General features: G+C 30.6%; 4 protein-coding genes and 1 long non-coding RNA gene across 5 annotated transcripts; all 5 read right to left on the minus strand.

The window, feature by feature from the left end:
- Window positions 1-299: 299 nt before the first annotated feature.
- On the minus strand, window positions 300-1,634 carry LOC143048213 (uncharacterized). The gene is made up of 2 exons (XM_076221766.1): window positions 1,322-1,634; window positions 300-962 (listed from the first exon to the last, which is right to left on the minus strand). Exons 1-2 carry the CDS (start codon window positions 1,560-1,562, stop codon window positions 841-843), a joined length of 363 nt encoding a protein of 120 aa, XP_076077881.1. The 5' UTR covers window positions 1,563-1,634; the 3' UTR covers window positions 300-840.
- A 1,643-nt stretch (window positions 1,635-3,277) lies between these two features.
- LOC143048215 (uncharacterized) lies at window positions 3,278-4,210 on the minus strand. Its single transcript, XM_076221768.1, has 2 exons — window positions 3,924-4,210; window positions 3,278-3,627 (listed from the first exon to the last, which is right to left on the minus strand). Exons 1-2 carry the CDS (start codon window positions 4,141-4,143, stop codon window positions 3,518-3,520), a joined length of 330 nt encoding a protein of 109 aa, XP_076077883.1. The 5' UTR covers window positions 4,144-4,210; the 3' UTR covers window positions 3,278-3,517.
- A 2,959-nt stretch (window positions 4,211-7,169) lies between these two features.
- Window positions 7,170-8,200, minus strand: LOC143048214 (uncharacterized). The gene is made up of 2 exons (XM_076221767.1): window positions 7,910-8,200; window positions 7,170-7,685 (listed from the first exon to the last, which is right to left on the minus strand). Exons 1-2 carry the CDS (start codon window positions 8,139-8,141, stop codon window positions 7,567-7,569), a joined length of 351 nt encoding a protein of 116 aa, XP_076077882.1. The 5' UTR covers window positions 8,142-8,200; the 3' UTR covers window positions 7,170-7,566.
- Window positions 8,201-11,208: 3,008 nt separating this feature from the next.
- Window positions 11,209-13,169, minus strand: LOC143049304 (uncharacterized). Its single transcript, XM_076222984.1, has 3 exons — window positions 13,035-13,169; window positions 12,555-12,753; window positions 11,209-11,676 (listed from the first exon to the last, which is right to left on the minus strand). Exons 1-3 carry the CDS (start codon window positions 13,092-13,094, stop codon window positions 11,480-11,482), a joined length of 456 nt encoding a protein of 151 aa, XP_076079099.1. The 5' UTR covers window positions 13,095-13,169; the 3' UTR covers window positions 11,209-11,479.
- Window positions 13,170-15,112: 1,943 nt separating this feature from the next.
- Window positions 15,113-16,203, minus strand: LOC143049305 (uncharacterized). Its single transcript, XR_012970171.1, has 2 exons — window positions 16,011-16,203; window positions 15,113-15,803 (listed from the first exon to the last, which is right to left on the minus strand). It is a non-coding gene; the product is annotated as an uncharacterized LOC143049305 (long non-coding RNA).
- Between the last annotated feature and the right edge of the window lie 11,259 nt (window positions 16,204-27,462).

Here is a 27,462-nt window from a genome sequence, read left to right on the forward strand (position 1 = left end):
CAAAAAACTAGGGGTGATCTCAGGTGCCCCGGAAGGGTAAGCAGATCCTGCTCCACATGCGGCAGCCGTCGTGTTGCTTATGTGATAACAAATCCGGTAAATAGTCTAATTCGGTAGGTCACATTCATGGAAGGGATGGGATTGTAGTTACGACGTAAGGAACATATCCGATATCATTTGTGAAACGGTTATTCCATAACGGTCAACCAAATGTGCAAATAGAATATTTGGAAAATTTGCATTTAAGCAAAACAAATTATAATACCATAGTCACAAGACGTAATAGAACAAAACAGTAGTTGGAGTTTTTGGTTTATTTTTTTATAACAATTGTAAAATAACAAGTAAAAATAAAATGCTGACCAACAATTGAGAATAAACGACTCTAGAGGAAATGTTATACAAGGAAGAAAGCGTTCTTCGTCGTCGATGTTATAGATTAATAACAATAAATAATTCATTAGAAATACTTGTAACGCACATACACTGAACATTCCACATTTTTCAGTGGACAGCGTCGTATATCAGAATAAATTAGCATTTTACAACACGGACACGTGTCAAGTTCTGTGTTAGAATAAGTTAGCATCTTACAACACGGAAACGTGTCAAGTTCTGTTAATTTTATATCAAACACTATGTCACTTGAAAACAGTTCCTCTCCCACAAGTCGCGACACTGATGAATGTATTGCACACACTGAGTATGTTGTGTCTTCTATTCATTTATATATATCGGTAGTAACGGCGTCCTGAGTGTAATTTACTGAGCGATACCAACATGGTATTTTGTCGAAGTGTACTAAGCTTTCAATAAAGCTTTTTGTCGTCCAAGTCAAACTTAATCACTATCGCTGTCACTACTTTGGGAATATTTCCACAATTTTACATTTGTCCGGAAGAGTCCTTTGTCTGCACATTCATCATTATCGCCTTCGCTGTCGGATGAACTGCTAGATACATCTGAAATAGTACATAAATATTTTTACAATAAATTCGTGTAATTAAAGATACAATGTTTTGGCTATTTTTTATTTGATCTCTTCCATATATTTTCATGTTGCTATGATACAGGGAATACATGGGTACTATCAGTTTTAGCATAATTAATGTTGAAATAAGAATTTCCCCCTTTTTTAATCTTATAACTTACAAAATATGAACAACTAAACACGGATGAAAGAAGTTGAACGAAACATCAATTCCACCTCTTACTGAAATACAAACTGCTTTTGAAAAGACGAATATTTATTTTAACAGAATGCACAAATAATTGTTATATTAGTCAACATATACAAAAGAGTATATATAAGCGTAGATACCTTCGTCAATTTTGGTCAGCTCCGCCGTCTTGAAAGCATCTGATAGTAATGGACGGCGCCCCCTGTGGCTTACTCGTACCCGTTTAGTACTTTTATTTTTCTTGCTGAGTTGCTGTATACTGTTGTTGATATTTAACAGCTGTTTCATCAGCTGTACGTCCTGGTTTCTCATTTCACTCAGCTCGTTTCTCAGCACAGCCAGAGCACTGGTAACTCTCTCTGTAGCATTGTCGTTGGCCATTTTAAGTCGTTAGTATACTAACTTTGTCTTAGTTTAAATAGTCTTTCGTGATCAGTAGCGGATTTTCTACTGAACTAAGCGGATTCCCGTTTATATACTTGCAGAACAATAGTTAGCTATTAGCTGATTATTCTATCTTACCACGTGACTTACTAATTGTCAATTTAAAACGGGTTTACAATAAATTTACATTGAATATAAAGGCCTTCTAATTTTATGGAAAACTTTTTTATGCTCTACGCCTTAGAGAGGTCATGAACACAATTAGATAATGTTTCTGAACATATTAAATTTTATTCTTTTGACTAAGATGTGTAATATTATACATTGTTATCAAACTAAATACCCTTTATCAAAATATTTTGGCCATAAATTAAACCATCATCATCAGTTTTAATTGTTGGTAGATTTTTTTTTACACAAGACGCTACCCAAAAAAATACTTGCAATCGATCCAATACGTGACTTTTTCATATTCTGTTTTTGTGTGTTTACACTTTATATTGAATTTAATCTGCCATACAGAAAATAACTAAATAAAAATCTGCACAATTTGAAATTAGATTTTTTCACATGTAGACGATATTCTTGGTATTTTACACAACATTTTCAATACCGTAAGCTTACTCCCAAATCGGAAATATTTCAAAAGACCACTTCATTATTGAAACGATATGTATCTTGTTTTTTTCTTCTATTTTTTTTTTTTGTGTTAAAGTCTTTGAAAGTAGTAAGTTTTTGACTTGTGTTGGTTCATTGATTATATAAATAATATTCTCGCTATATGAAAGTCAATTTAGTAATAATTTTCTTTCCCAATCTTGTTAGTTGATATCATATGCAGTGTATTTGATTTTTTATAGGATAAAGACATATATATCAGTAGCTTTGTTATATAAAAAAAGAAGATGTGGTATGATTGCCAATTAGACAACTATCCACAAAAGCCCAAAATGAATCAGACATTAACAACTATAGGTCACCGTACGGCCTTCAACAATGAGCAAAGCCCATACCGCATAGTCAGCTATTAAAGGCCCCAATAAGACAATGTAAAACAATTCAGACGAGAAAACTAACGGCCTTATTTATGTAAAAAAATGAAGCTCATTATTCTTTGCAACAGTAGCCTTAAAAGATCGACAAGTTTACCAAGGTTCTTTGTTGTATATTTATGAATGTAAAATATTCGGTGCTATATTCGCAACTTTGAATTTACTTTCACGAGGACCATTTCACCGCAAGAGTGTCTCATTAACAAAACACCATAGATTTTGATTAACATGTATGTTGATTAAAACATTAATGTATTCCAAGATGATAACATTAGTTGGAAAGAAATATTTTTTTTTTACATGTATTTGAAATAATTAAATACCCTAATTTCGAGTGATTGTATTTCAAGGTGCATTATACCCGTATAGATTTTTTGTTGTTGTTAAAAGTGTTTATCACTTTATTATGTATATTATGGACTACGAAGAAGACGGCACTAAATGATAAAGTACATCTTTGTAAATTTATAATTATTTAATCTTTAATTGATTATAACAATTGTAAAAACAATAACGTAAGTCAAGTGCAATTGACTGTAAAATAAAAAAAAATGTTTTTGGTAGGAAAGCCTACGACTGCAGTGTAAAATAATAAATTGTCTTTGGTAGGAAAGCCCACGACTGCACCTCCGTCTCATAAATTCCTGTTAAAAGATTCAGGTCTTTTAATAGCACCATATATAGTCATAATATTGCACGTTTATAGTTCTTGACATATCTCCAATCTCTTAGATTCCTGTGAACGCGGATCTCATACGGTTTAACATATTGTCACTCTAAACTCAAATGTCCTAGTCTCTTTGGAATGTTTTCTAATCCGCTTAGTTTACCCGGAACTCAGATGTATCATACATCCTGTATTCTTTGTATTTTCAGATTCTGAATTGTAAATAAGTGTGTCTATTTACTGTCCACTGATTTGGCATACTTCCATAATTTCACGTTTGTTTTAAACACGTCTTCATCTGAACTTGAACAGCTATCGTCGTCACTCTCAGACATTACTGAATCTGGAAAGATAAAAGAATGAAACAATTAAAATTCAGTTCAACCATATTGAATGTTTTTTTTTCAAAATAATGTTTACAATTTGTACTTTTACTTTTAAAAATTATATTCTACGATCAGTATACTTTTTTCTAATTGTTGTCCAAGCTTATGTTACTGTAGGAAATTGACAACAGACAACGATAAAACAAAATATAACTTGATTCTATTTTACAAAAAGTTCAACAACACTTTACCTTAAAAAAAAAGTTAAAAAGAAAATATTGTTAAACGAAAAAATTATCAAAGTTTTAATTACCTTCATTTATTTTTGACATCGTTGATGATCTCATGAGTTCCTTTAATGTAGCCTTTCGATTTCTGCTTGAAGATTTGCTCTTTTTTTGTTTCTTAGTCAGTTGTTGAATACTGCTGTTGAGGTAAAGTAACTGTTTCATTAACTGGACATCCTGACTTCTCACCTCATTCAGTTCTGTTCTCAGGACAGCCAATGCACTGCTTACTCTATCTGTTGCCATTTTACTTAATATATATTTTCCCTTTTAATGTTATTAGTTAGCTTTCAAATGTAGATATGATTAAATGATCGATTCACCTGTGCCTTATATACCCATAGACACAATACTACAGCTAGGGGTATATCACTGGTTGATCGAATTTCACCTATTTGTCAGACCACCACTGTTACTATTAATTTCTAAGGCCAATAGAGAGATTATTGTTTAAATGCCACATCGATGAAATAATGTAACACCCGTGAGGATATTAGGAGGTCTGTACACTGTATGACCGGTCAATGATATCATTTATTGATAGAACAGAAAATATATGATTACTGTACGTGTATTTATTCATTAAAAACGACATTGGGATAAACTATTTATTTTTCATATATACACGTCTAATGATATCATTTATAGATAGGACAGAAAGTATATATGGATACTGTATCTGTATTTATTCCTTTAACAACGACATCAGGATAAACTATATATTTTTCATATATAAACGCCTTGTGTGTATTACATCAAACCTCTTCCATATGTCAAAAGATACTTATTCATTTTCATCGTTTAATATATTTAGAGGAAGACAGTGCAAATTAAAGTAAAACGCAATTTCGACAACTGTGGATGTTTTTAATTGGAGTCCTGTTATACCAACTTTACAGAACACACGTAGATTTATAATTATTTATTGTTCGTCATTATTATTCAAGACACATTTGTTACTAATTGTTAGCAAGTTACAATCCAACAATCATTCTTCCTATATCTACTAACGTGCGGATTAAAGCTCCATAGGATGTGTATGCCTTATGTTGGCACCTCCATTTATTCTTTCTCCCCTTATGATTTCAAATCTGACCAAAATGACTCGTTCTGTGCATTTCAAAACCATGCAATTTACAAACGTTACATTTGCCATATACGAACACATCATAAGACCCAATTTACCAATAATGGTAGATATAATAACACTTATATTTTAAAAGAGTGAACGAGAGTTATGTGTTCTAGGTAAACATACTATTAGAATCCTATCAACAAGCACGATTCTGATTCTGATTTATAGGACTATAATTGGAATTTTAATTGCCAACATTGATTGATAGTTGGTTGATAAACGTCCAGTGGCAAATAGTTCATGTATGTTCAGGGCGATGACTTTAGTCGTTTACTCGTTTTATATCGCCTTACTTTTTTTAAAGCATGTTATTTCCCTTAGCAGAATACTCTACAAAATTAGTATTCGACGAACTGACCGCTAACATGTTAAATCCAGCCACATTCTGTATGTATATGCCTTTCCCAAATCAGGGCTTGTCATTGAGCGGTTGTCGATTGTTGATATGTTACATGTTTGTTTTTCGTTCATTTTTTGTACCTAAAATTTGGCCGTTAGTTTTCTTGTTTGAATTTTTTTACATTTGTCATTTCAGGGCCTTTTAGCTTTATATGCGGTATGGACTTTGCTCATTGATGAAGGCCGTACGGTGACCTATAGTTTTTATTTTTTTGTCATGTTGGTCTCTAGTGGAGAGTTGTCTCATTTGAAATGATACCAAATCTTGTTTTTTTATATTGACGCTGCCGTTGCGTTTTATATGACCAAATGGTTAACTGAACAAAACATGTATTGCATTTACAGAAGATGTATCCACGAAGTTTTAGATATTAGTGGACGATCATTTGATTTCCAAGAGGGAAGCTGTTGCAGCATGATGATTTTGTAAATGATACTCCTGATCTGCCTAGAGCTGAAAATATATAACCTTGCGCGAGACAGACTGAAAATTTAAATTATGCGACACAAAATGAAGGAATAAGTTGAATACAAACGTAAAATAGAATAGTCAATCCGCAAAAAATTCCATCTGGTCATCTCTTCCCCAAAATATACCAAATGGTCGTCCACTTACTATAGCTACAAAACGTTTGGAAATAATATACATTTGTACGTATGACCGTCTTCAATAGTAGTGTTCTATATGTAAGAAGAATTCATGAATTAGAGAAGAAAAAAAAACGTATGTCTGATCTCTTTTTTTTCAACACATACAATAATAATTAACATGCGTTTTACGTGAAACCAATATAATGTTTCTTTTTCCTATTTCAGTATTACGCCAGAGTTTATTCAATATTGAATAACCACTTTCTCCCCTGCTACGAATTCTTTACTTGTGTCGAACAGTCCTCCATTGTTCCGTTCCATTAGGTCTTTAAGGACAGAACTCTAATTTTGTCTCTTGTGGAGTATTATGTTTCAATGTTTACAATCTGCTTTGTTTTGATATATTTCTTTGTTTTAAGTAAATACGATAAATTGATATCATTTAAAAGTGTTTCATCTACATTGTTTATTTCTGTTTACTGATTTTTTCTGTTTGTATTTTATTTTGAAATATTTGATAATGTATTTTTTTAGCACATTTATTCAGTTTTGTGAAGTTGCACAAATTTGTATCTTCCGTATTGTTTTTTGGGAGCATGTTTATGCACAACTCTAGAAATATTACCAATTTCACAGAACCAACTCATGACCAGAATATTTGATGAATGTAATCCCTAAAACGAGTACATAAACCATGTTGAACAAATGTAAATTTGCATTTATGAAAGATGGAAAATAAAATAAGATTTTAAGATAGCTGACAGGACATTAAATTAACGATTTTGAACGAACTGGCAAACTATAAAATACTTTTTTAGCATTGTGGACTCAAGCTGAGACCATCGATCTCAGTTGGTTTTGATGGGTTGCCCCAGGTCTCCTTTAGTATACACATGATATTACTTCTTGATGATCTACATATACTGTACAGTAGACCTCCAAAACACTGAAAGTTCGTTGTCAATTTGTTTTGTTTCTTCCTGGCGTGAATACTTCAATGAAACATTTGGCAACGAGACAGTAAGTAAATATTGAAATAGAAAACAAATAAAAAACAAAAACCAACAGGAGTTAATGACACTAAGAGGTGATAAATCAAACATTGAAATTATACTTAGGAACAGTATTGAAAACATAGATATACATGTAAATTTCAAATAAATTTAATATATTAAAGTCATGATAACAATTGTATAAAGTTAACAATCAAGTAGTCGATTTGACTATGTGTCGGTAAAATAAATACAATTAGAGATAACGTAACGAATAGAAAATAATGTCAATTCATCATTTCGATATTGAATGTTATTTCAAGCATTTTTTTGTTATTATCCAGTAGTCTGATTTGAGTTCTTTGATTTCAAATACGCACTATGTCCTATAAATACGATTTCTCTCTTTTGTAACAGCACCATTTAATGTTTATTGCACAATGTCTTGAGCGATAGGCAGTAGATCTGAATATCATCAGAAAACTCGTCTTCTTGCGATACTAATTTATGTATCTTGTTAGTTTGGCAGTGTATATAATGTTTGTTAAATGTCTAATCACTGTCTTCCGATGACTGTGAATATTTCCACAATTTAACGTTTGTTCTGAAGATTTCTTCATCTGAACTTGTATCGCTTTCATAGTCACTTTCCGATGAGCTTGTTGTAGTATCTGAAAATAGAAATAGGGACAACTATTAAGTCACAGTTCTTTTAAATATAAATTTTAATATTTTTTTCATAATTATTTTTCAATATAAAAGTATAAAATGAATGTTTACATTATCATATACTAGTAAATTAAAAAGTTGATTGATAAAATGTTTTAAATTCTTATTTTTTTAATTTTTAATTTTTTATAATTTTATTGAAGTATAGATATTGAACGATAATTACCTTCATCAATTTTGCTGAGTGTTGATGTTCGGATCATTTCTCTGAAGTTTGCTTTCTGACTTTTTGATCCTTTACTTCTTTTAGTAGATTTTTGTTTCTTTGTCAGCTGTTGAATGCTGTTGTTGATGTTCATTAGTTGTTTCATCAATTGTACATCTTGGTTTCGCATGTCACTCAACTCAGTTCTCAAGGCAGCAAGAGCTGTATTTACTCTCTCTGTAGCGTTTGCCATTGTTCTTCTGTAATGTTTTTCTTGACGTGTATATGTAGACGTAAAATGTAATAATAACAAGTTAGAAGAAATTTGCCCCTTTTATACTTTCAGGAACAATAGACCACTATGGGGTATATTCAGTTGTTTTGGATGATTAAATTTCACTCGCCACCTCTGAGACTATCGATTTCGTAGGCCAACAGGAACCCGATTGTCATTATACCCCCTTGGCTAATAGCACTTACATCGGCGAGAGGTTAAAGTGTGTGATTCTGAAAGTAAACATATACATTTAGTATGTTTTGTTTAATAATTACATATCTGTTTACGGATATGTAATTAATCGCTTCACACCTTATTTTAATGTGATGTTTTACTTGATTATTTTATATTTTACCCTACAGCGCCTTAATAATAATTTGTATAAAATATATACTCACGAAATGCAGATTTTATGATATATTTTTATACTGCAGGGGTAACATGACATTTGTTTATTTAATTTGTGGGAAGGTAGAAAGGATAGAGACATCACGTACAACAATGTAAATTCCCATTAATATTTCGTTTGTTGCAGGTATATTATTATAGTTTACGATGTAGTTTTCTACATCCTGATAATAATAAATGCTCATGATATCCGTATGTATAAAATAATATGATCCGGATTTTTTTTATAATTTTACAAACTGAAGTTATTCCTTGCTTCATTTTTTCAAATGCGTCTTTATTTATTATATGCAGTTAAATAGCAAGTTGAAATGTATATGACCGTATAACTCTTATACAACTTTTAAATAAAAGCATTTATATCATATTTTGACTTTTATACACTGTGTACAGGCAAGTATTTTACCTTAAGCACACATGCTATTATTTATAAAAAAAATTACATATGAAGTTAGTTTCAATTTGATACACTGATACATTAAGATAAAAGTAGTGTACCAAAGGGAACACATATACCAAGAGGAAATAGTTAACGACTGGAGACAAGATACCAAGAGTAAACAAAACAATGTAAAACAACAAAAATAAAAATCTGAAACATTTCAAACGTATGGAAAACAAATCAACAAAAGAAGCCTCTGGTGTCCGATATTCTCGCTGTGTTGAAAATCAAATGGTTTTTGTCTCTGTTGGAGAGTTGTGTCATTGGAAATCATTCATATCTTATATGTATACTGTCATTTCAAAAATTTGCAATGTTTAATTCCGATCTGATATCATAACTCAATAAAACCACTTCACGAAAAGATGTGTATCTCTACATTTTGTTTAAATAGAAGGTAAAATAAGGCCCTTGAATGATATTGAGGGGGAACATGTCATTGGATGCAATTTTGGCAGTCGCAGTTTTACATGGCAACTCGGAAGTTCACAGACCGAGAGATAACTTTCAGGACCCAATCTTGGTACATCATTATTAAAAGAAATGATCATCACATTCATAATAAACTCTGCGAACTAACTTGTATAAAGTTGATTTAGCATGATTTAGATTTCATGTTATGAGACTCTAGTTATTATTTGTAAATAAGAATACATTGCATACATCTTACTGACTTACTTGTCTAGGATGTTAAATACTATTGTATCTAGTACACAACACAAAGAACACATTGGCCCTAATATTTGCCATATGTCTTCATGTGTATGATATACTATATCATTTTCTCTCCTAGTGTGCATTCCTATCATATAGAACAACCAGCTATTCAATGTGTTCATGATCCATACACTTCCCTTTCACAATACTTTAATTAATTAGAACATTTTAAAGTTATATTTTATTTGTAATATTGAAAAACGTGGTCTATTTGCTATTTTCGTTTTATGATTTCTAATTATAAATCTGGTTTTGGTTTAGTAGCATACAAATATTTGACCTTGACCCATATCATGACCATACTTTGAAATGGAACATTTATTCTTACTGGAAAAATACCAGTTCATAAATATTTTTTTTCCATTTAAGAAAGTCATTTATAAGCTACGCTTCTCGCGATTGTTTGAAACTTGTTTGGTTTTTGTATTTTTGTAATTTGTGTTTTTTTTTTTCTTGTTGTCAGCACCATTTACAGTTGACTATATGATATACTTCTTGTGCTGTTTGTCGCGAAAGACCCTATGTTTTAATGCTTTTTTGACATTCATGTTTTGTTAGTCGGTTTTTTCTTGCTATTTCTTTATACTATATTATGTAAGGCACATCCTTCATGCATATTATAAACTGCATTCATAAAAACGTCATATTAGAACAAGTTTATTTAATGAAATTTACACGACATTTGTTCATGTCGGAGCCTTTTATAACCGATTGTATTTTCTCGTTGATCGAGGCCAAACATTAACCTTCAACTACTTATATCCTTTTTAAACATTTTTTTCAATATAATGGTTTAGTTAGCTATAAAACCAGATTTCATCCACCATATTTAACATATGAAAACGCCTGATCTATGTCAGGAATATAAAAATAGTTTTTCCATTCGTTTAATGTGTTAGAGGTTTTGATTTTGCCGTTGGTTAAAGGACTGATCGTTCTAAACTTTTTGTGGAGGACGTACTTTTTGTCATTTTACTTTTTTCATTAAAATTGTGGTAAACACCTTTCTCAATTGCAATCATTTCACATATCCTTATTTTTCTTTCACTATTATAAAATTTAAAAATTCCATAATGGTACGAAAAAATTTAGCAACTGTCAGCAAAGAGAAAACAAAAACAACACCGGAGTACACTAACAAGAAGTCGAATACATGTTCTTGAAGAAGAAAACAGTATTTTGTTGCAGTCGACGAGACAAACTCAGGGTTAAAACGTGACAAGATCTAAACAAAGATGAATATACTGTGCTATTATGTTATAAAAAAATACCCCAACTATGCTAAACAATATATACAAAGAAACATTAAACTACATGGAACAAATGAAATGAATTCATCACAAAATGTATACAAATATTCGTTAGTAAAGGTCGTTATTTCTAGTGATACAAGTTTAGAACCAATAAGGTAGATATCATATAGGTTTTAGTAACCTGGACGTAAAGGAAGTCTTAAATAAAACCAAAGCATTATTAAGTTATTTTAGATTTTATTGCAAGAAATCCAGCTATTGGAGCTTTCATCGGAAGTTCAATTGAGGTAGCGTTTCGTTTAGTCCGTCATATATCTCAGTAAGTACATGGACACCATTTTAGTATCAGTCGAATTTGTTATTTCGCTTTGTAACAAATATCATTTGAGTAGCATCTCTCAAACACATATCCTTGATGTACATAATTGTCTTGGGCAGATACGTTTATGATCAGTTGTCTGTCTATTATTTTGTAAACTAATAACGGTACGTGTTCAATCATTATCGTGAGACCTGGAGAATTTCCATAATTTTATATTTGTCTTAAGAATCTCTTCATCTGAACTTTCATCGCCTTCATTGTCACTCAAAGGAAGAATAGAGACTATGCTATTACGTAACGGAAAACCATTGGATTTGGAAAATGTTTCATCTTCTGTATCGGAATAATCACTTATGTCTTCTGAAATGTCTGCAATAGTAACTCAAATACATTACAAAAAATCACATAATATACTAGCTTACTTAAATGAGAATTGTAACAATGTTTTTTTTTTATATAACTAATATAATTTTACTCGATTTAAGAAAATTATTGTTTTTGTTTTCCAATATTGCATCTCTAAACATAGTGTAATTGTTGTAGGGTTATGTTTAAATTGCAAACGATTAATGTCTTTTATTCTTATAAAACTTTTGTGTATTTACTATTTTAAAAGACAACCTAGTAGACGCAATTTGAATTAAGAGTCTACACCTGTATTTGAGGTAAAATATTTTCCCCCTGCTTATGCACAAACATACCTTTTCACAAAAAGCGATCAATAAATCATTTAACGATTTTTTTAAATTTTAATACTATATTTGGACTGCTGAAGATACATATCGATTACGTATTGCTGTACATATTACAAGGATGACTGTGTCGTTATAAAATAATGTATTCCTAATTATAATAGTTTAAGCTCTTCTGTAAATTGTGAACCAAAAATGATATACTATCTGTTCCTTTTGGATTCAATATTCCAAATTCTCTATTACATAAGTACAAATACATACAGTGTTGTTTCTCAAGTGGAAACATATATTCCAAAAACGTTATTTCAATTTGAACTTTTATTAAAAAGGAACATATATTCCATTGCAGTAATTTTTAAAGAATAGAAAATAACAAATGTTGGTTTGTTATTGGTAATTGTTGGTAACAATAAATTTAGGTATAACGAGTATGCAAAATTAAACGAATATTGGTTAGAACAAATGAAACTGTTCATTTAGGAATTTTAGGTACATTTACATGTATTAATTAATGTTACAAGTATCGTGTGTGGAAACATACATAAAACATACCTTCAGAGCTTGAACTAGATCCAATGTTGTCCTTGTGAAGCCACATAAAAGGTGGCACACTTTGTTGGCGTTTTGGTATATGATTATTGGTACATGGTGTTATCACCTGACAACGTCTTTTATTGGTCATTTTCTGTATCGTTACATTGATATGTAATAGCTGTTTCATTAGTTGTACATCTTGATTTCTCATCTCAAGCTAAAACAACATCAAAATCGTGTTTTTTCTTTTATATATCAAAATCATTTATATTATTTTAATGTATTTTGTCAAACGTTAAATGCGTTTTGTACTAACTGTGTAACGTTTTGCGAGGATATGCGTTTAATACAATTCAGTAACAATAAGTAAAGTTGCATCACGTTAATTTTTTTCTCCAATTCTGCACAATTTTATACAGTATCAACAATAGATGAACAAAAAAATAATAAAACATACCACGAATCACATAGATATCAAACGTCAAACATATAACCTACCAAATCATTGCGTAGGGTAGCAATAGCCATATTTACTCTTTCCGCACCATTATGCTCCATCGTCTAACACTGTATTACAAAAAAGTGTACAATTATGTCGATGACATTGATTTCAGTCACGTGGACAAACTGAAAACAAAGGCCGAACATTTAATACTTTTAATCTTTAAACAACGGGGCTTCTAATATTACCTCTCCTGCTTACAATTTTTTTTACAGATATTTGCTTTGGGAAATTAAGTCACAGTGACACGACGAATAAGTTAGTTTTAAAAAAGACAACACAGTTGCTATCTTTGGAAATATCAAACATGGAATTTGTATTTAAAAAAAGTGATTTAAATATTTGAACAATGTTGGATTGTTCATAGGTGGACATGACTGATTTTTGTTGATTTTGTTCTTGTTTATTTGTTTTGTTTTTGTTATAAATACAGAAGACAAACACTACGCATCAAAGTTTTTAAGAAATAGTTTTGTAACTTCTGTTTATACATCTTATATAATGTGATCTAAAGAAGGTATTCTTTAATTATGATACCCATTTTAACACAATTAAGTCAGGAACATCTGAATCATAGACAAGACCAGAACATAGACTTATTTTTTTTTTATTTGGTTGTAATTTTCTTGACAGAAATGGTTTTTTGTTTTGCAATTCTTATTCTAGTTATATACATATTGATCTTAAAAAAACAAATTGGTAGTAAAATGAAAGGTTGCCAGATTTCCATAAAATGCTTTTTCTTTACATATCTCCTGCATAGAAATTCCACGATGAAATTGATACGACCATGGGAGACATTGAAAGTAAGGGGTCGAAAATTAAAGTCGAAATGTACGTTACGTAAATACTAACCATTATAGGGTCATGGAATAAATATAATAATAGTGTATTATTAGTGTGCTCGAAATTAAAATATTATTTCTAATATATTTATTGGTGTTCTTTGTAGCTTGTACATTTGTAGAATGCTGTCTTTTATCATTTTCCATTTTCTGACCTTCATCATAAGGAATTGGTTGATGTTTCCAATATTCTTTTTTTCGGAGAAGACTTTACAAAGTTGAAAAACTTAAGTATAATTCTCTAATTCGTATGTCATATTTGAACAATAAAATATGTTTAAACTAAAGAATTTCTTTCTTCCAAAAAATATATCTGTCTCTAAACATATCTAGCAAGATATTGATTTTCTGGATATATGAAATATACATTTTTTTTTTTACAGACAATTCTATCTATTTAAGCAGAGGTTCGATTTTAGTGCATTTTCATGAACATTCTGTTAATTTCAAAACATACACCTTTTCGATGATGCTGGATAATTGCGAAAACAACCCAATAACAAAACACACAGTTATTAAATTTACATGAAATATGCTAATCAGAAAAGGACAATCAAGCATATATTAACCAAATTAACCTTCAATTGCTTTTATTCACGTTATTTGAGCTTTCATTGATAGTGTAAACGACAATCATACTACAATTCCTTATTTTATAAGAAGCGAAACAGTGCTGCCCGGAAATTCAGTAAATGTAATGAAACTGAAAACAAACCTCGATCATGTCGATTACAAGGACTACCAGAACAGCTCACACGACAACTGATACTTTTGAAACTCTGAATTAAACTCGTATAATTTCATAAAATGAAATGTACTTAACAGCCCAAATCGAATCCTAGAGATGAAGATTTGTTGAAGGATTCAGAATTATGCATGTCATATATTTTAGATGAACCAGCGATCTAGAACAGTCTCTTTTTAAGTGAAAATTATTTCTTAGTAGACCGCAATTTTTTAAGTCGTGAACACCAACTGCATATTCTCTATTTTCAAGGGTATTTTAACCATTTGTTAAAATGAGAAAAAAAAACCATCTGAAGGTTTTATTCTACGTAACATTTCAGTTATCTTGATGTTAGCATATTTAAAGACAGAAATATGTGTAGATATCAATCGCTTACTTTGTATCAAACCCTTTTTCGTGTTTTATAATTCCCTTAAAGACACTATATACACTATATCAAAAGGAAATTCAATTTGTGTATATAGAAGTACAAACTATAAAGTACGTTTATAGATTTTTTTATTTTAGAATATAAATTTACAGTAAATATGTCATATGTTTAAACTGTGCTTCCGGTTGCACTTTGTCATTGTTTTTGTTGTAGTTCCGTCATTCATTGTCGTATCCTCTTATGTCTTCATTTACACTAAGAGTATATTCATAATGTCTAAGCCCTGTTTCTCTTCTATATTCCTGGATTTTAGGTTTATAATCGTAAACCATTCTCCTGCGAACTTAAGTATTTCATTCCCACCGCAGTCTGCATACTTTCATAACAGTTGATTAATACTTATATGGAGTATTAATATTTGATCCGTGTTAATCAAATGTAATAATGTTCAAATGTGGTCAAATACATTTTCATCGTCTGATGTTTTGTCTTTAAACACGTCGCAATCGCTGTCAGAAAAATCGTTGATCTCGTCATCTGAAGATTCATAGTCTGAACCTGAGCCAGTGCTATTTATAGACAGAGCTCTGAATGCTGCAAGTGTTCCTTTAAGTGGCATCGGTGTATCAATTTTACGCATGTCTGATGCAGAAATGATTCTCTTTCCTCTGCAGTTTGTACTTCCACATGAACAGAACAGCTGACTGCATCTTTTAGATGGGTTAGTTGTCAACTTCTTTATAGTTGCGTTGATATTTAAGAGTTGCCTCATTAGTTGATCATCCTGATTTCTGACTTTCATCTGAAAAATAAACATTTACCGTAAATAAGCTTTTTAGTGCATCATAGAAATACTGCATAAATACATAAATATTAAGACGGTTTTTTAAATTTGTTACTTTGATCCTTTGATTTTACCTCTTTAAAAAAAATATAACTGAAAACTAACAGTAAGGTATAGCGTTATCCCAGCAAATGGATTAGAAGAACATTTAAATGAAAATCTTACCAGATCATATTTAACGGTTTCCAGTGCCTCGCTAACTCTTTCTGTTGCTGCTTCGTATTGGTATTCCATTTTCACAGACTTTTTTTAAAAGACTTCTTTGTTTTGATGCGTGTGTTGTCAATGTAAAAATACTTATGAAGATACGTTATGTTTCAGTCCTTATTTATACTATTTAGGAATGTAAACAAAGTCAGCATGGGGTAATGACATATCTTTTACTTGATTATTAGTTTGTTGTGAGCACGAACAATAAAATGCTTTCCCTTCGGAGTATCAAGTTTCACATGTATTGTTTTTGTTGTAGACCGTTGTCTATTGCTCGGCATGAGATTCTCAGTGTGAGATTTTATACAAAAGTCACAGAAGTACACTGCCACAATGCTTTAAAATAGAAATTCCAATTGCTAAAAATAAATATTAGTATCTTGAAAGTAGAGATGGTTAGCACAAATCTCTCTTTCGTGTTTTTAGTAAGAAAATACATCTCTGCAATCCAATCGACTTATTTTGGCAATTAGGTCAAACAAAAGGAGATGAGGGTATATGTTGATGATAGATCTAATACATAAAATATTAAAGGGTATTGTTCTCTTTGAGTCTACATTAATAATATATTTTTGTACAGTCTTTGTTTTTCCAGGACAGTTCTGAAGTTTGAATTGTTCTTAATGAAATTATTGCGATGATCATTAACATTGTTATGTTGACAAGGATCGAAAAGAAACAACAATTTTTAAAAACTAATAAGTACAAGGGAGACTGAAAAAATAATAAGAATAAAAACTACGAAGAGAAAAACACTAGTCTACAAACAAATATAAAAAAGAGACTTAGCTATATGAACCCAACTAAAGCCAGAAGGATTATCAAAATTGATCATGTTCAACATATACTTTGCATAGGTAATCATTCGAGTTTGCTTGTAAGCTAATTCAACCGTCTTTCATTTAAGATAACAGCAATCATTTTTTTCAAAAGTAAAACAAATTTGAAAAATTAAAATTTTGAAATAGTCTAATATTTAAGACAGAATTATCAAAACACACATAATAGTCAATATAGTTTTGTGTGCTACGATTTTTTTGTAGCTATACAATACATTATATAGTTTTTATCGTTTCAAAGGAGTAAGCACGACAAGATAAACGTTTTGACCTCTGAAGTCGCAAAACGGAATTTTTTGTAGCTATACAATACATTATATAGTTGTTATCGTTTCAAAGGAGTAAGCACGACAAGATAAACGTTTTGACCTCTGAAGTCGCAAAACGGAAGATTGTTTTTGTCTTTAAAAAAGGGTAAATGTTAGAAATGAATTATAATTTGTTAATGAAGTAGGCTCAGTTGAATCAATAATGTCATATGTCCCAGCAAGAAAATGACATCCAACAATATATCTTTTTAAGACAAGTTTGACTTATGATAGTTGGCATAGTGAGGGATGCTTGAGTCGGAGTTCGATGCGATTCTCTCAGTGTTTGTGTGTGTTACATTGATTTGTCATGTCGCATTACGAGATTTGAGCATCTGTAAACTACTGTCACGTGAACTTATTTATAAATATGAGTAACAGAGGTAACAACAAAAGTTGTTCTCTTACATCATAACTTCATATGAAAAAATATGTATTCTTTCAAGAAGTCTAATGTGTATGACTAATATCTGACAAACTAATGTAAATTTGAGAAAAACCAAAGAGCAGACAACAGCCGAAAGTCACAAAATGGGTCTTCAACGCAGTGAGAAAATCCAGCACCAGGGGGTGGTCATCAGCTGGCCCCTAGATAAAATAAGAGTTAATGGTGTACTAGTTCAGTCGTCACACTAAAATCCGAAACATATAATGAAATAAAAATTAAAATCAAAATACAAGACTAACAAAGGCCAGAGGCACCTGACTCGGGACAGACGCAAACATCCGGTCGGGTTTAACAAGTGTTGGAAGATCTCAACCCTACTCCTATACCTCCAGCCAAGTAGAATAAGGAAAAACACAGCAATAGGCACAGTAAAACTCAATTTAAAAGAAGTCTGATACCAGAATAGTTACAAAAGAAACTAAGCCTAAGCAAAATGACAATGATATACAAATTAACAAAGGACTTATAGCAATTACTGACAAGCAAGCTCCATCCCTGAATTAAATTGAGTGAAAGTTTATGTCTTCATCATATTAAAGTCATATATAATCCCTCCAATTAGGGGTTTAGTATCAAACCATCATAAAATATCTGAGAAGAACATAACCCGTAATCATGACAACAATTGGTTTTAGAATAAATGTGAATCTATATTATTTCGGAATATCTTGTTTCTTTTAGATTGATTATATTTTGTTATTTATAAATTTAAAGTGCCAAAGTTAGCCTTACAATATTGTCCTTTCAAACTCTAGTATTCCGTTTATGACACGAAAACAAGACAATGTAATATTCGACCTGGCTGTAGTGCAATACTATTCATAGATATGTATATACTTCATAACAATGTTGTTTTGACATGGCAAATGTATAAGGTTTCATACATTCTATTATTGAACAGTTTTATATATCAAAGTCCCCCGATGCATTATTAACCTTTAATTTGATATATTTGTTTTGGTAAACATGTCATAGATATCTTTGACGTTTTTATAAATGACCAAAAGTATTGATTTTTTCATCGTGTCATAATCGTGTTACACGTATTACATTTTGCAGCTTCTTCACAGAATCTATAAATATAAGATGAGTACCATATGATAAATATGTCCATTATTTTTTTTTTTGTATCGGACATTGTTTATGGGGGGACTGATGTCCCGAATTTAATGATTTTTTACATTTAAGACTTCAAAATTCTAAAAACTTATATTCCTCAATTGCTTCTATACAGCAGAAAGTACAACGTTCGATAACAAATATCAATGTTCGACAAACTAAAAACATCCAAACACATTCATTATTTGTAGTGTTTTTAGATTTCATTAATGAAAATTCACATAATTTGCTACATTTCAAGACTGCCTGTACAAAGTCAGAATGATGACAGTTCTTATCCATTTGGTTGATGTTTGAACTTTTGAGTTTGCCATTCCATAAGGGACTTTCCGTTTTAAAATTTAGTTAAAAGGTTAGTATTTTTGTGATTTTACTTTTTCGTACAATAATATTTTGCAGTCAATGTATGAACATCGGTTAACTATGGATGAAACTTATTTAATTTACATATACTTTAAGTAAAATTAATTTTAAATCATGAACAAATATAATAAATTAGAACGCACTTCTTGCTTTAAAAGTGGTAGTTTATGTTTGGTTATAATAGTTATCAAAGGTACCAGGATTGTAATTTAGTACGCCAGACGCGCGTTTCATCTACATAAGACTCACCAGTGACGCTCATATCATAAAGTAGCGTTCACGCATTTATGAATGAATTTATAAACATGCCATTAGATTTTACAAATTTCATAGTGTAAGGTCACGTTTTCTGCACCAAAGAACAGGGTTTCTACCATTGTCTCAAGCTTATTACTTCCTTTAATTGGACATTCATATTAAAACATTTTGATTTATTTATGTTTTACTGTTTTAATATGTATACATAATTCATTATAATGTTTTCTATTGGTGGACGATTTTAAAGTCCACCTCTTTTTTCAGTGAGACACAAGGCAGCGATTTGTGCACCTTACGTGTCTTATTACGTCATTTTTATAACAGTAAATGCAATTTTCAAACACTTCCTTTTATGTTTTGATAACAATTTCCGTCCATTTGTAATTAATGACATGTATTACATATTGCTGTTCTCTTATAGATTTCCATTACAAGTAGGTTTCTTGATATGACAGATGTTTGTATTGACCTGATATGTATCTCTCTTCAAGTATCATATTTTTAAAGAACAATATTACTTTAAGTTGTTGTGAATACTATCTCCAATTTAAAATATATTGATATAGCTCTTATCAATTTAATGAATTGCAGTTAATTGAATATCTATATTAAATGTACATACAGGGGGGTTTTGTGGATATAAATTGATTTAAAGATAGGCGCAAGAACCAAAAGATAGTTACAGGGTACAAAATATACTTACAGCTAAATACATTCATTTGGTTATGTTAGCTTTTGATGAACTCAATTTCAAAATAAAAATATGTGGTTTGATATCTAATGAGAAAATTCTCCATTGGAGTCAAAATAATCATCTACAGATCCCCATACGGCCTAAAAAAATCAAGGAAAACCGTTGCACATACCAAGGTATAAAAGAATTAATAATATTGTAATATAATATTTATATAAATAATAATGTTTAAAAAAAGGTTTATGTGGTCATTTTAGAATAGTAAAAGTGACTAGATACACATTAATTATAAATGTTACAAAGGAATACGCCTTAGAAATGAACAATATTCTAAGATTGTTTAAAGTGACTGAACAACCATTTTTTTCTATTTTGAAAATGCAATTCTAAAGGACATATTAGATTAATCCGAGTCTTATGTCTTTACAATGTTTTAGTATTAAGGAATGTTCCTATTCTGAGGAAGTTCAATTAACGTAAACAGAACCAATGGGAGATAACTCCGATTTATTAATTAAAAACTAAAATTATTGACTTCTGGGAATTAGTTTGTAACCAGGGTTGATACGCTCGTTTGATATCCATGACTTTCTATTCTTTTCACTTTTTTATAAAGCTTCACATTACACACATTCACACAAATAAACATTTGAGTACATAGAGATATATTTTAAGTAATAGATACGGAAAATTAGATTATTAAAAATACAATTGTCTATGTAGCAGCTAATTTTATATTATTCTTCAAATTGCTAGACGACTGTCAAGTATTTTGTCTATACATGATTGAAAATATTTGACAATGAGGTTTGTATAATACATACATTATAAATTATCGGTATAATGCAATTAATTTTCTTGAAAAAATGATTTAGAATTATATAGGTTTGATCTCGTATTGTTTAAATGAATGAGGATGAAAACACTCTGGACTTCAAAATATAATTAATTCATCAAGTAAAATAACACCTATCGCTAGTTAATCTACGTCAAAGACCGAAAGTACCCCTTTTCTGCATTGATTTGGATTTTTCTATTTCACAAGAGCTCTATATCAAAACTGACCACTTGAATTTTTCGCTTTTGCTTTTCAATCATCCCTTTGACGACAGTCAGTATCTTTTGACCTAATAGTCCCGCGTTTAAGGACCTTTGCAATCTCCTTACTTATACACAACGAAGGTATCAAGAACGGCTTATTGAAAAAGATTTAAGTGATAATGATCGAAATTAAAACGAGACAATATATTGTAATGAGCCTTATATTATATTGTTTGGGCTTCATTAAAAAGCGATAAATAATATTTTTAGCACATTACATTGACCACGTTCTGGCAAAAGTGTTTCTATTTATGGTCATGTTAATGCCAATTGACTGATTTGTTAGTCATAAATTAAAGTGCGTACTTAATTGAGATAATGAATGTGTAGATTGATGTCTATATAATCAATTAACTTGTACCTAGTACATGATCAAATCATACATCATTTTCATACTGTTTTTTATTTGATTGCATAATTTAACTTATGAAAATAGTTTAAATCATTGTCTGTGTGTGCATATTTTACACCTACATCTTTTTGTATGTTAATTTATGAATATATTGATAATAAATTTAATACTTTATAGAATATTATGTGTGAACACTGCGAACGTGATTTCTCCCTCAATCGTTTTCTATCATTTCTAAAAACAGAAAAAATCTGCATATTAAATGCGTCTTTGTCGGATCATTTCAAGGGGTCAAATATACCTAGTGTCTAGTATTTACCATTATCACACTTAACAGTATTCAATGACAGTTGTTTTTCATTTATTTGATGTGTTTGAGCATGCCATTTGGTAAGGGAATTTTGTTTTGAATTTTTCTTGGTGTTTTTGTTATTTTACTTTTATTAACTTACTAAAGAATTGTTATGCAAAACTAAAATATAGCAAATGAATTATTCAAAGTCCCCCTTACTTTATAACAATACCGAACAAACAAACAAAACAACGATTTGAAGTTCCCATTTTCCTTTACATACTGTTTAAAGTGAAATCATAAAAATACTGAAGTCAATGGAAAATTCAAAATTAAAAGTCTCTTAATGAAATGGCAGAACCAATAGCTCTACACACACTAAAAAGAATGACAAACAACGGTCCTATTCCCGGGTTTTAATAGTAAAGAAAGGACCTAGTAAACGTAGATGAAATGTTAATCAACATACATGTAGACTAAACACAGGCATACGTTTTCGTTATTTGCAAAACTTAAACGATCTGCTCAATACGTGAAATGGCTTTTAGCACTCACTAATACAACATATCAGATTTATATAGATGATTATGCACTCATTAAAGGGCAAGTAGAAATGATATATCTGAAAAAGAATAGTATATATATATATATTTTTTTTCATTTTTATAAATTACTTACTACATATAAATGAATATGTGTGCTCTATACAGTATACTTCAAGTAATCATATAATGCATTTACATGTGCTCTAATGTTGCCTTTTAAATGAAATTTTATATTCTGAATCCTCTCTGAATATTAACTGATAAATATGTATTCGTAAGTGCCATTCACATATTATCTTTCAATTATGTTCTGAAGTGGTAGTTGACAAGGCGGGGAAAAGAAATTTATAAATAAAGGGTATTAAAAAGTATAATAAAAACAATTAAACTTCAAACAATATCAAGAGCTCAAACCTATCAAAAGTATGGAAATAAACTCATCATAGATACAAGGATTAAAATTTCATGACTTGGTACACGCTTTCCTTATGTGGTGGATTAAACCCACAGTTATAGCAAGCAGAACCAGTGTCAAAGAGTTCAAAATAGTCAGAAGGAGTTTTCGGCGGGGTTGTAATTTATGCATTTTTAACAGATGTGAACCTCATTTTATAGACATTTCTTGGTGAATTGGGTATATTTCAAGGTGTTGGAACTAAGCATATTCTCAATATCAGTATTGCTGAAGAATAATCAATGTTTGCAATGAATCTACACGTTTTCAATAATCAGACAAAGCCAATACCGCTGTTCATTGACAATCATACCACATCTTCTTTTTTATGTTTAAATTTTCAAGTATGTTTGTATATGTATTGCCAAAAACACCGAGCCCTGAGTACACCTATAAAAAACATCACCAGAGAATACCATAAACGGTACCTTTTCAAAACAACAGCTGTGCATTTTGACGATTAAAGTCTCTAAAATGATGCTTGAGGCGGAAATATTTAACAATCCAAATCTAATGAAACGTCAATGAACTGACTAAACCAAACAGAAAAATGTAGTTTCATTAGTTTGTTGCAACAGTAGATATATGTAGATACTACGTTCAACTTTCCTTATTCAAAGTTATGTGTGCATCGGAATCAAATTTTCATAGATATCGTGATTAAATTTATGTGCGACAGACGCGTGTTTCGTCGAAAAAGTCTGATCAGTTACGCTCGAAAAACAAAAGTGTGAAAAGGCAAAATGTAGATTAAAAGTTGAAGAGCATTGATTGTACCATATATATCAATCCTACGAGACAGTAGCCACCTGACTTAATCTGAGGTATTATATTTGAATTATTTTGTTTAGAAAATAGCAAATGTAATACCTTAGAAGAAAAAAACCTTAACTCATAATTCAGACGTTAAATTCCGCTGATCTTCGATGACTGCATTAACACGTAGGAGAAATTGGACATGGGGAGGGATTGAATTATTCGAGTAAGAAAAACGTTAGTATTTCACACGACTTTCATGTTCATGATCACTAAATTATTCGGATATGACGCTGAACAGTACATACACAAACATGGTATTTTAAGCCAGACCTCACAAGTTACCAACAGTGGCATAGACCCAGTGGTTGTAAAAACTCATCATAGATACCAGGTTTATAAACTTGAGCGCAAGACACGCGTTTAATCTATATTCGACTGATTTATGGCGATCTAATCATAGCAATTGCTAGAAACCAGTACACTAAATGTAATTACATTACTCAAATGTTTACTATCAACATTAATACTATTCACAAAATGAATTATTCATATTAATTTGAGTCAAATAAAATACTTTTTGGAGCCTGTCTCCTTTTAATTAATGTGATTTTACTAATCATTTATAATTAGATTATATACATATTTTTGTGTTTTTTCAAATCAATTGTCATTTATATTTAGATATTATACAAATATTTTTTATGTGGTTTTGTAAAAGTCAAATTAAATAGTTCATTGTCCTTGCCATTTGATATTTATTATATTTTGTTTTACAAAATATGTTTGCTGATATTTTTGTTAAAGGATATTGGATAATTCTAATATCACAACTATATTTGTAATTAAAAAAAGGAAAACATAAATAAACAATTTCCTGTTTTATCAAGAATGAAATTAAACTAACATAGGATCAAATTTAATCCTATTGGTTGATTGTTGGTTTGAAAGCAGAGATTTTTTAAATGATGCATTTTTTTACATTTCCGATAGTTATGCGTAATTAGAATTTTAAGAAAAATCCGGAAGGAATCTTAAGCATTTTAACTTGTGAATGTTAGGCTTAAGATTTGACTTGTTTTTGTAAAAGCAAAAGTATATGTTAATAGCACTAAATGATTATAAAATACTAACAAATAGGCAAACATTAAAAGTTTGTTAAATTGTACCCGGACCTTTTAGCACAAACAGATAGGAACAGTTTTATCTTAATCTTCCCTTCAAAGTTACATTCCAAATTCCATAAGTCCTAGTTTAATATTTTTCTTCATCCCATCTGACGTATTTCTTTCAATACCTTCTGAGGGCTTGGTTGTTGAAAGATGCTTCATCTATACTTTACCAAGAAAATGTATACTATATACGGTACTGACAATCAATTACAAATATTTTTTTAATCGCTCTTTGTCAATTCAATATCAACTACAAACACATTTGTTTTTGGCGTCTTTGTCAAGGTATCTATCAACGACAATCTGGTTTTTTTTGCGTCTTTGCTAGAATCATTTGTATGTTTCTTTGAATTTGAAGGCAGTTGTTTGGGAAATTTGTGATGTGTGTTTACACAGATTTGGGTGATGAATCCCACTTATTGCAACATTAACCTTTTATGTCTGTTTCAGTTGCTCACCCTATTTTGTCAATATAACGACCTGTGGATAATTTTACAAATAAATACACTATCTATCTGGATTGAATATGTTCAGTTTGTCGAAACCCGGGCTCTAAATTATATAGACCTACATGTGGTCAAAAACAGGAAGTTTGTCAACTCTCAACATAATCTCTATGTTTTTGCATATTTGAGGAGTGAATTTCAGTACTTAACGAAAGAAAAGCTCAAAACAAATTCCGTGTTCTCACTATTATACGTCTAAAACACTTTTTCCTATGATTTTAATGGACTTAATGTGGATAGAGAGAGTGGGAAAAACGAGGTTAAATCGCAGCTGCATTTAATTTTTTGATTTGAAACCTTTTTAATAAACATTAACAATCACTGCATGTGTATAATGCAATTTGAGTTAGTTCACATCATAAAAACTATGACAATAATTCCAAACTCTAATTCAAAAAGAGGAAACAATAAAAAAAAAAAAACCTGACCAAACCAAAGTATATCAACAAACGGAATGTAAAAACAACCATCGTATTCATTACTCGGAACAGGAATTTTAGAATTTTGTTTTAGTGTTGAAGCTAGTTCGACCTCCCACTTGTATGCCTGTTGCTTATAGTTGCGTTATATTGACAAAACATGTGTGAGAATCCAAACAGACATAAGATGTTTATGTGGCAGTTACTTGGATCCAGCCGCCAAGACAAACAGCTCAGTTAGATATTTTAAATGATAAACTAGGACCAGGAGCCATATTAAGGCCGTATGGAACTTGTTCTTTCAATCAGTAATACCTTTCATTGTCGGATAGACAGAGTATTATATGGATTTAGGGTCGTTCTCCTGCTTGATATGTTTTCAAACAAACTTCAAATAAACAATGATTTGCACTCCACTGAAACTGACTGAGTTTATGAGATGCTAGCTCAAAAGTCGCAATTTAACAAACATGGCTAACTTTTGAAATATCATAGACGTTAACATAATAACAATTAGTTTGAAAATACCATTCGCGTTTGTGTTTTTTTGGAGAATACCATCAATTGTTCGTCGATTTTATTTGTTTTACTGCCTATTTGCGTTAAGAAAACTACAAATAACACGGACGATGTCTAATACATTATGGTATAACTTCGTTTTTTTTTGTACGTGAATGTTTTTCCAATAAAAAACCAATATCAAAAATGTGAATTTATGGGAAATTACCAACGAAAACATATATCAGTGATTTCCGTTGAATTATTTTTTGTATTATCCATTGTAGTCGTGAAACTTTGATGATATTGTTAAAAATACGTAACCACATTTTTCGTCTAATAATAAAACGTATATTAACCACCCTAAACCTTGAACAGTACTGGTTACGACTACAACGTTTTTGTGTACTCTGATAATATATCGATGAATGAACTCCTGTGCACTCCTGGAGCATGCTGCACTAATTTTACTTGGGAGGTATCTTGTGATCAAATTGCAAAATTTCAATTCTAAGTTCAGATGTTCACGAACCAATATATAGTATTTATTGCAGAGGGCTATCAAATCTCGGAGCAACCTTGATTTTTTTCGTTTCAACAAAAACAAAAATAACATCAACATATATCGTTTAATTCTAATGATATCAAATGAATTCATACAGTTACATTAATATTCCGTCCACGCTAATATTGAGATAAAACAATTTAAAGTGTAATAAGGTTGTCATATGAAACAAATTGGTTTTTTTGTGTTTTTGCAAGAAAACATTTCTAAGGATCTTACAATATCATCTTGAGCAAAGATATTTATGAACTCTAAATGAGTCACGCATTTCAAGATATAAAAACTGCATTTATCAAAACCAAATACATTTTGTAGTATGGTTATGTCAATATTTAAGCAAATTAACAAGCTGTTTAAAATACGAAGAGACTTCGCAGGTTCTTCATAAAACAATAGATTATACATTTTTAAAATACGTAAGAACTGAAAAGACAGTCATATAAGAATAAGATGTGGTATTAATAGTCTCCGGGAAAAGTTGAGTGCAAAAGTTGTCACCTGAATTTTTGGAGGTAGTTCAAAATAAACTTGATTACTTGTCTGGTATTCGTTCCCTGATTTTTTTTATCCTCTCAGGAAATTTGTAATAAAAAGGCATAATGTTTTAAACAGTGGTGTTAGAGTGAATTTATTGTAGGACAAATATCAGGGAACCAATACCAACCAAGTTATACACTTCATTTTGACCAAATATTTAAGGTAGCAACTTTTGCACTCA

Source organism: Mytilus galloprovincialis, chromosome 10 (genome assembly GCF_965363235.1).
Source record: "Mytilus galloprovincialis chromosome 10, xbMytGall1.hap1.1, whole genome shotgun sequence".
Taxonomy (NCBI): Eukaryota; Metazoa; Mollusca; class Bivalvia; order Mytilida; family Mytilidae; genus Mytilus; species Mytilus galloprovincialis.

Bases quoted from the DNA above. Each gene is read 5' to 3' on its own strand.
- LOC143048213 (XM_076221766.1), bottom strand. From the start codon at position 1,562: ATGGCCAACGACAATGCTACAGAGAGAGTTACCAGTGCTCTGGCTGTG. The intron at 963-1,321 runs GTATCTACGCTT...GTACTATTTCAG, and splicing joins GCTGACCAAAATTGACGAAG to ATGTATCTAGCAGTTCATCC.
- LOC143048215 (XM_076221768.1), bottom strand. From the start codon at position 4,143: ATGGCAACAGATAGAGTAAGCAGTGCATTGGCTGTCCTGAGAACAGAA. The intron at 3,628-3,923 runs GTAATTAAAACT...TTATCTTTCCAG, and splicing joins GATGTCAAAAATAAATGAAG to ATTCAGTAATGTCTGAGAGT.
- LOC143048214 (XM_076221767.1), bottom strand. From the start codon at position 8,141: ATGGCAAACGCTACAGAGAGAGTAAATACAGCTCTTGCTGCCTTGAGA. The intron at 7,686-7,909 runs GTAATTATCGTT...TTCTATTTTCAG, and splicing joins ACTCAGCAAAATTGATGAAG to ATACTACAACAAGCTCATCG.
- LOC143049304 (XM_076222984.1), bottom strand. From the start codon at position 13,094: ATGGAGCATAATGGTGCGGAAAGAGTAAATATGGCTATTGCTACCCTA. The intron at 12,754-13,034 runs GTAGGTTATATG...ATGTTGTTTTAG, and splicing joins CTACCCTACGCAATGATTTG to CTTGAGATGAGAAATCAAGA. The intron at 11,677-12,554 runs GTATGTTTTATG...TTACTATTGCAG, and splicing joins ATCTAGTTCAAGCTCTGAAG to ACATTTCAGAAGACATAAGT.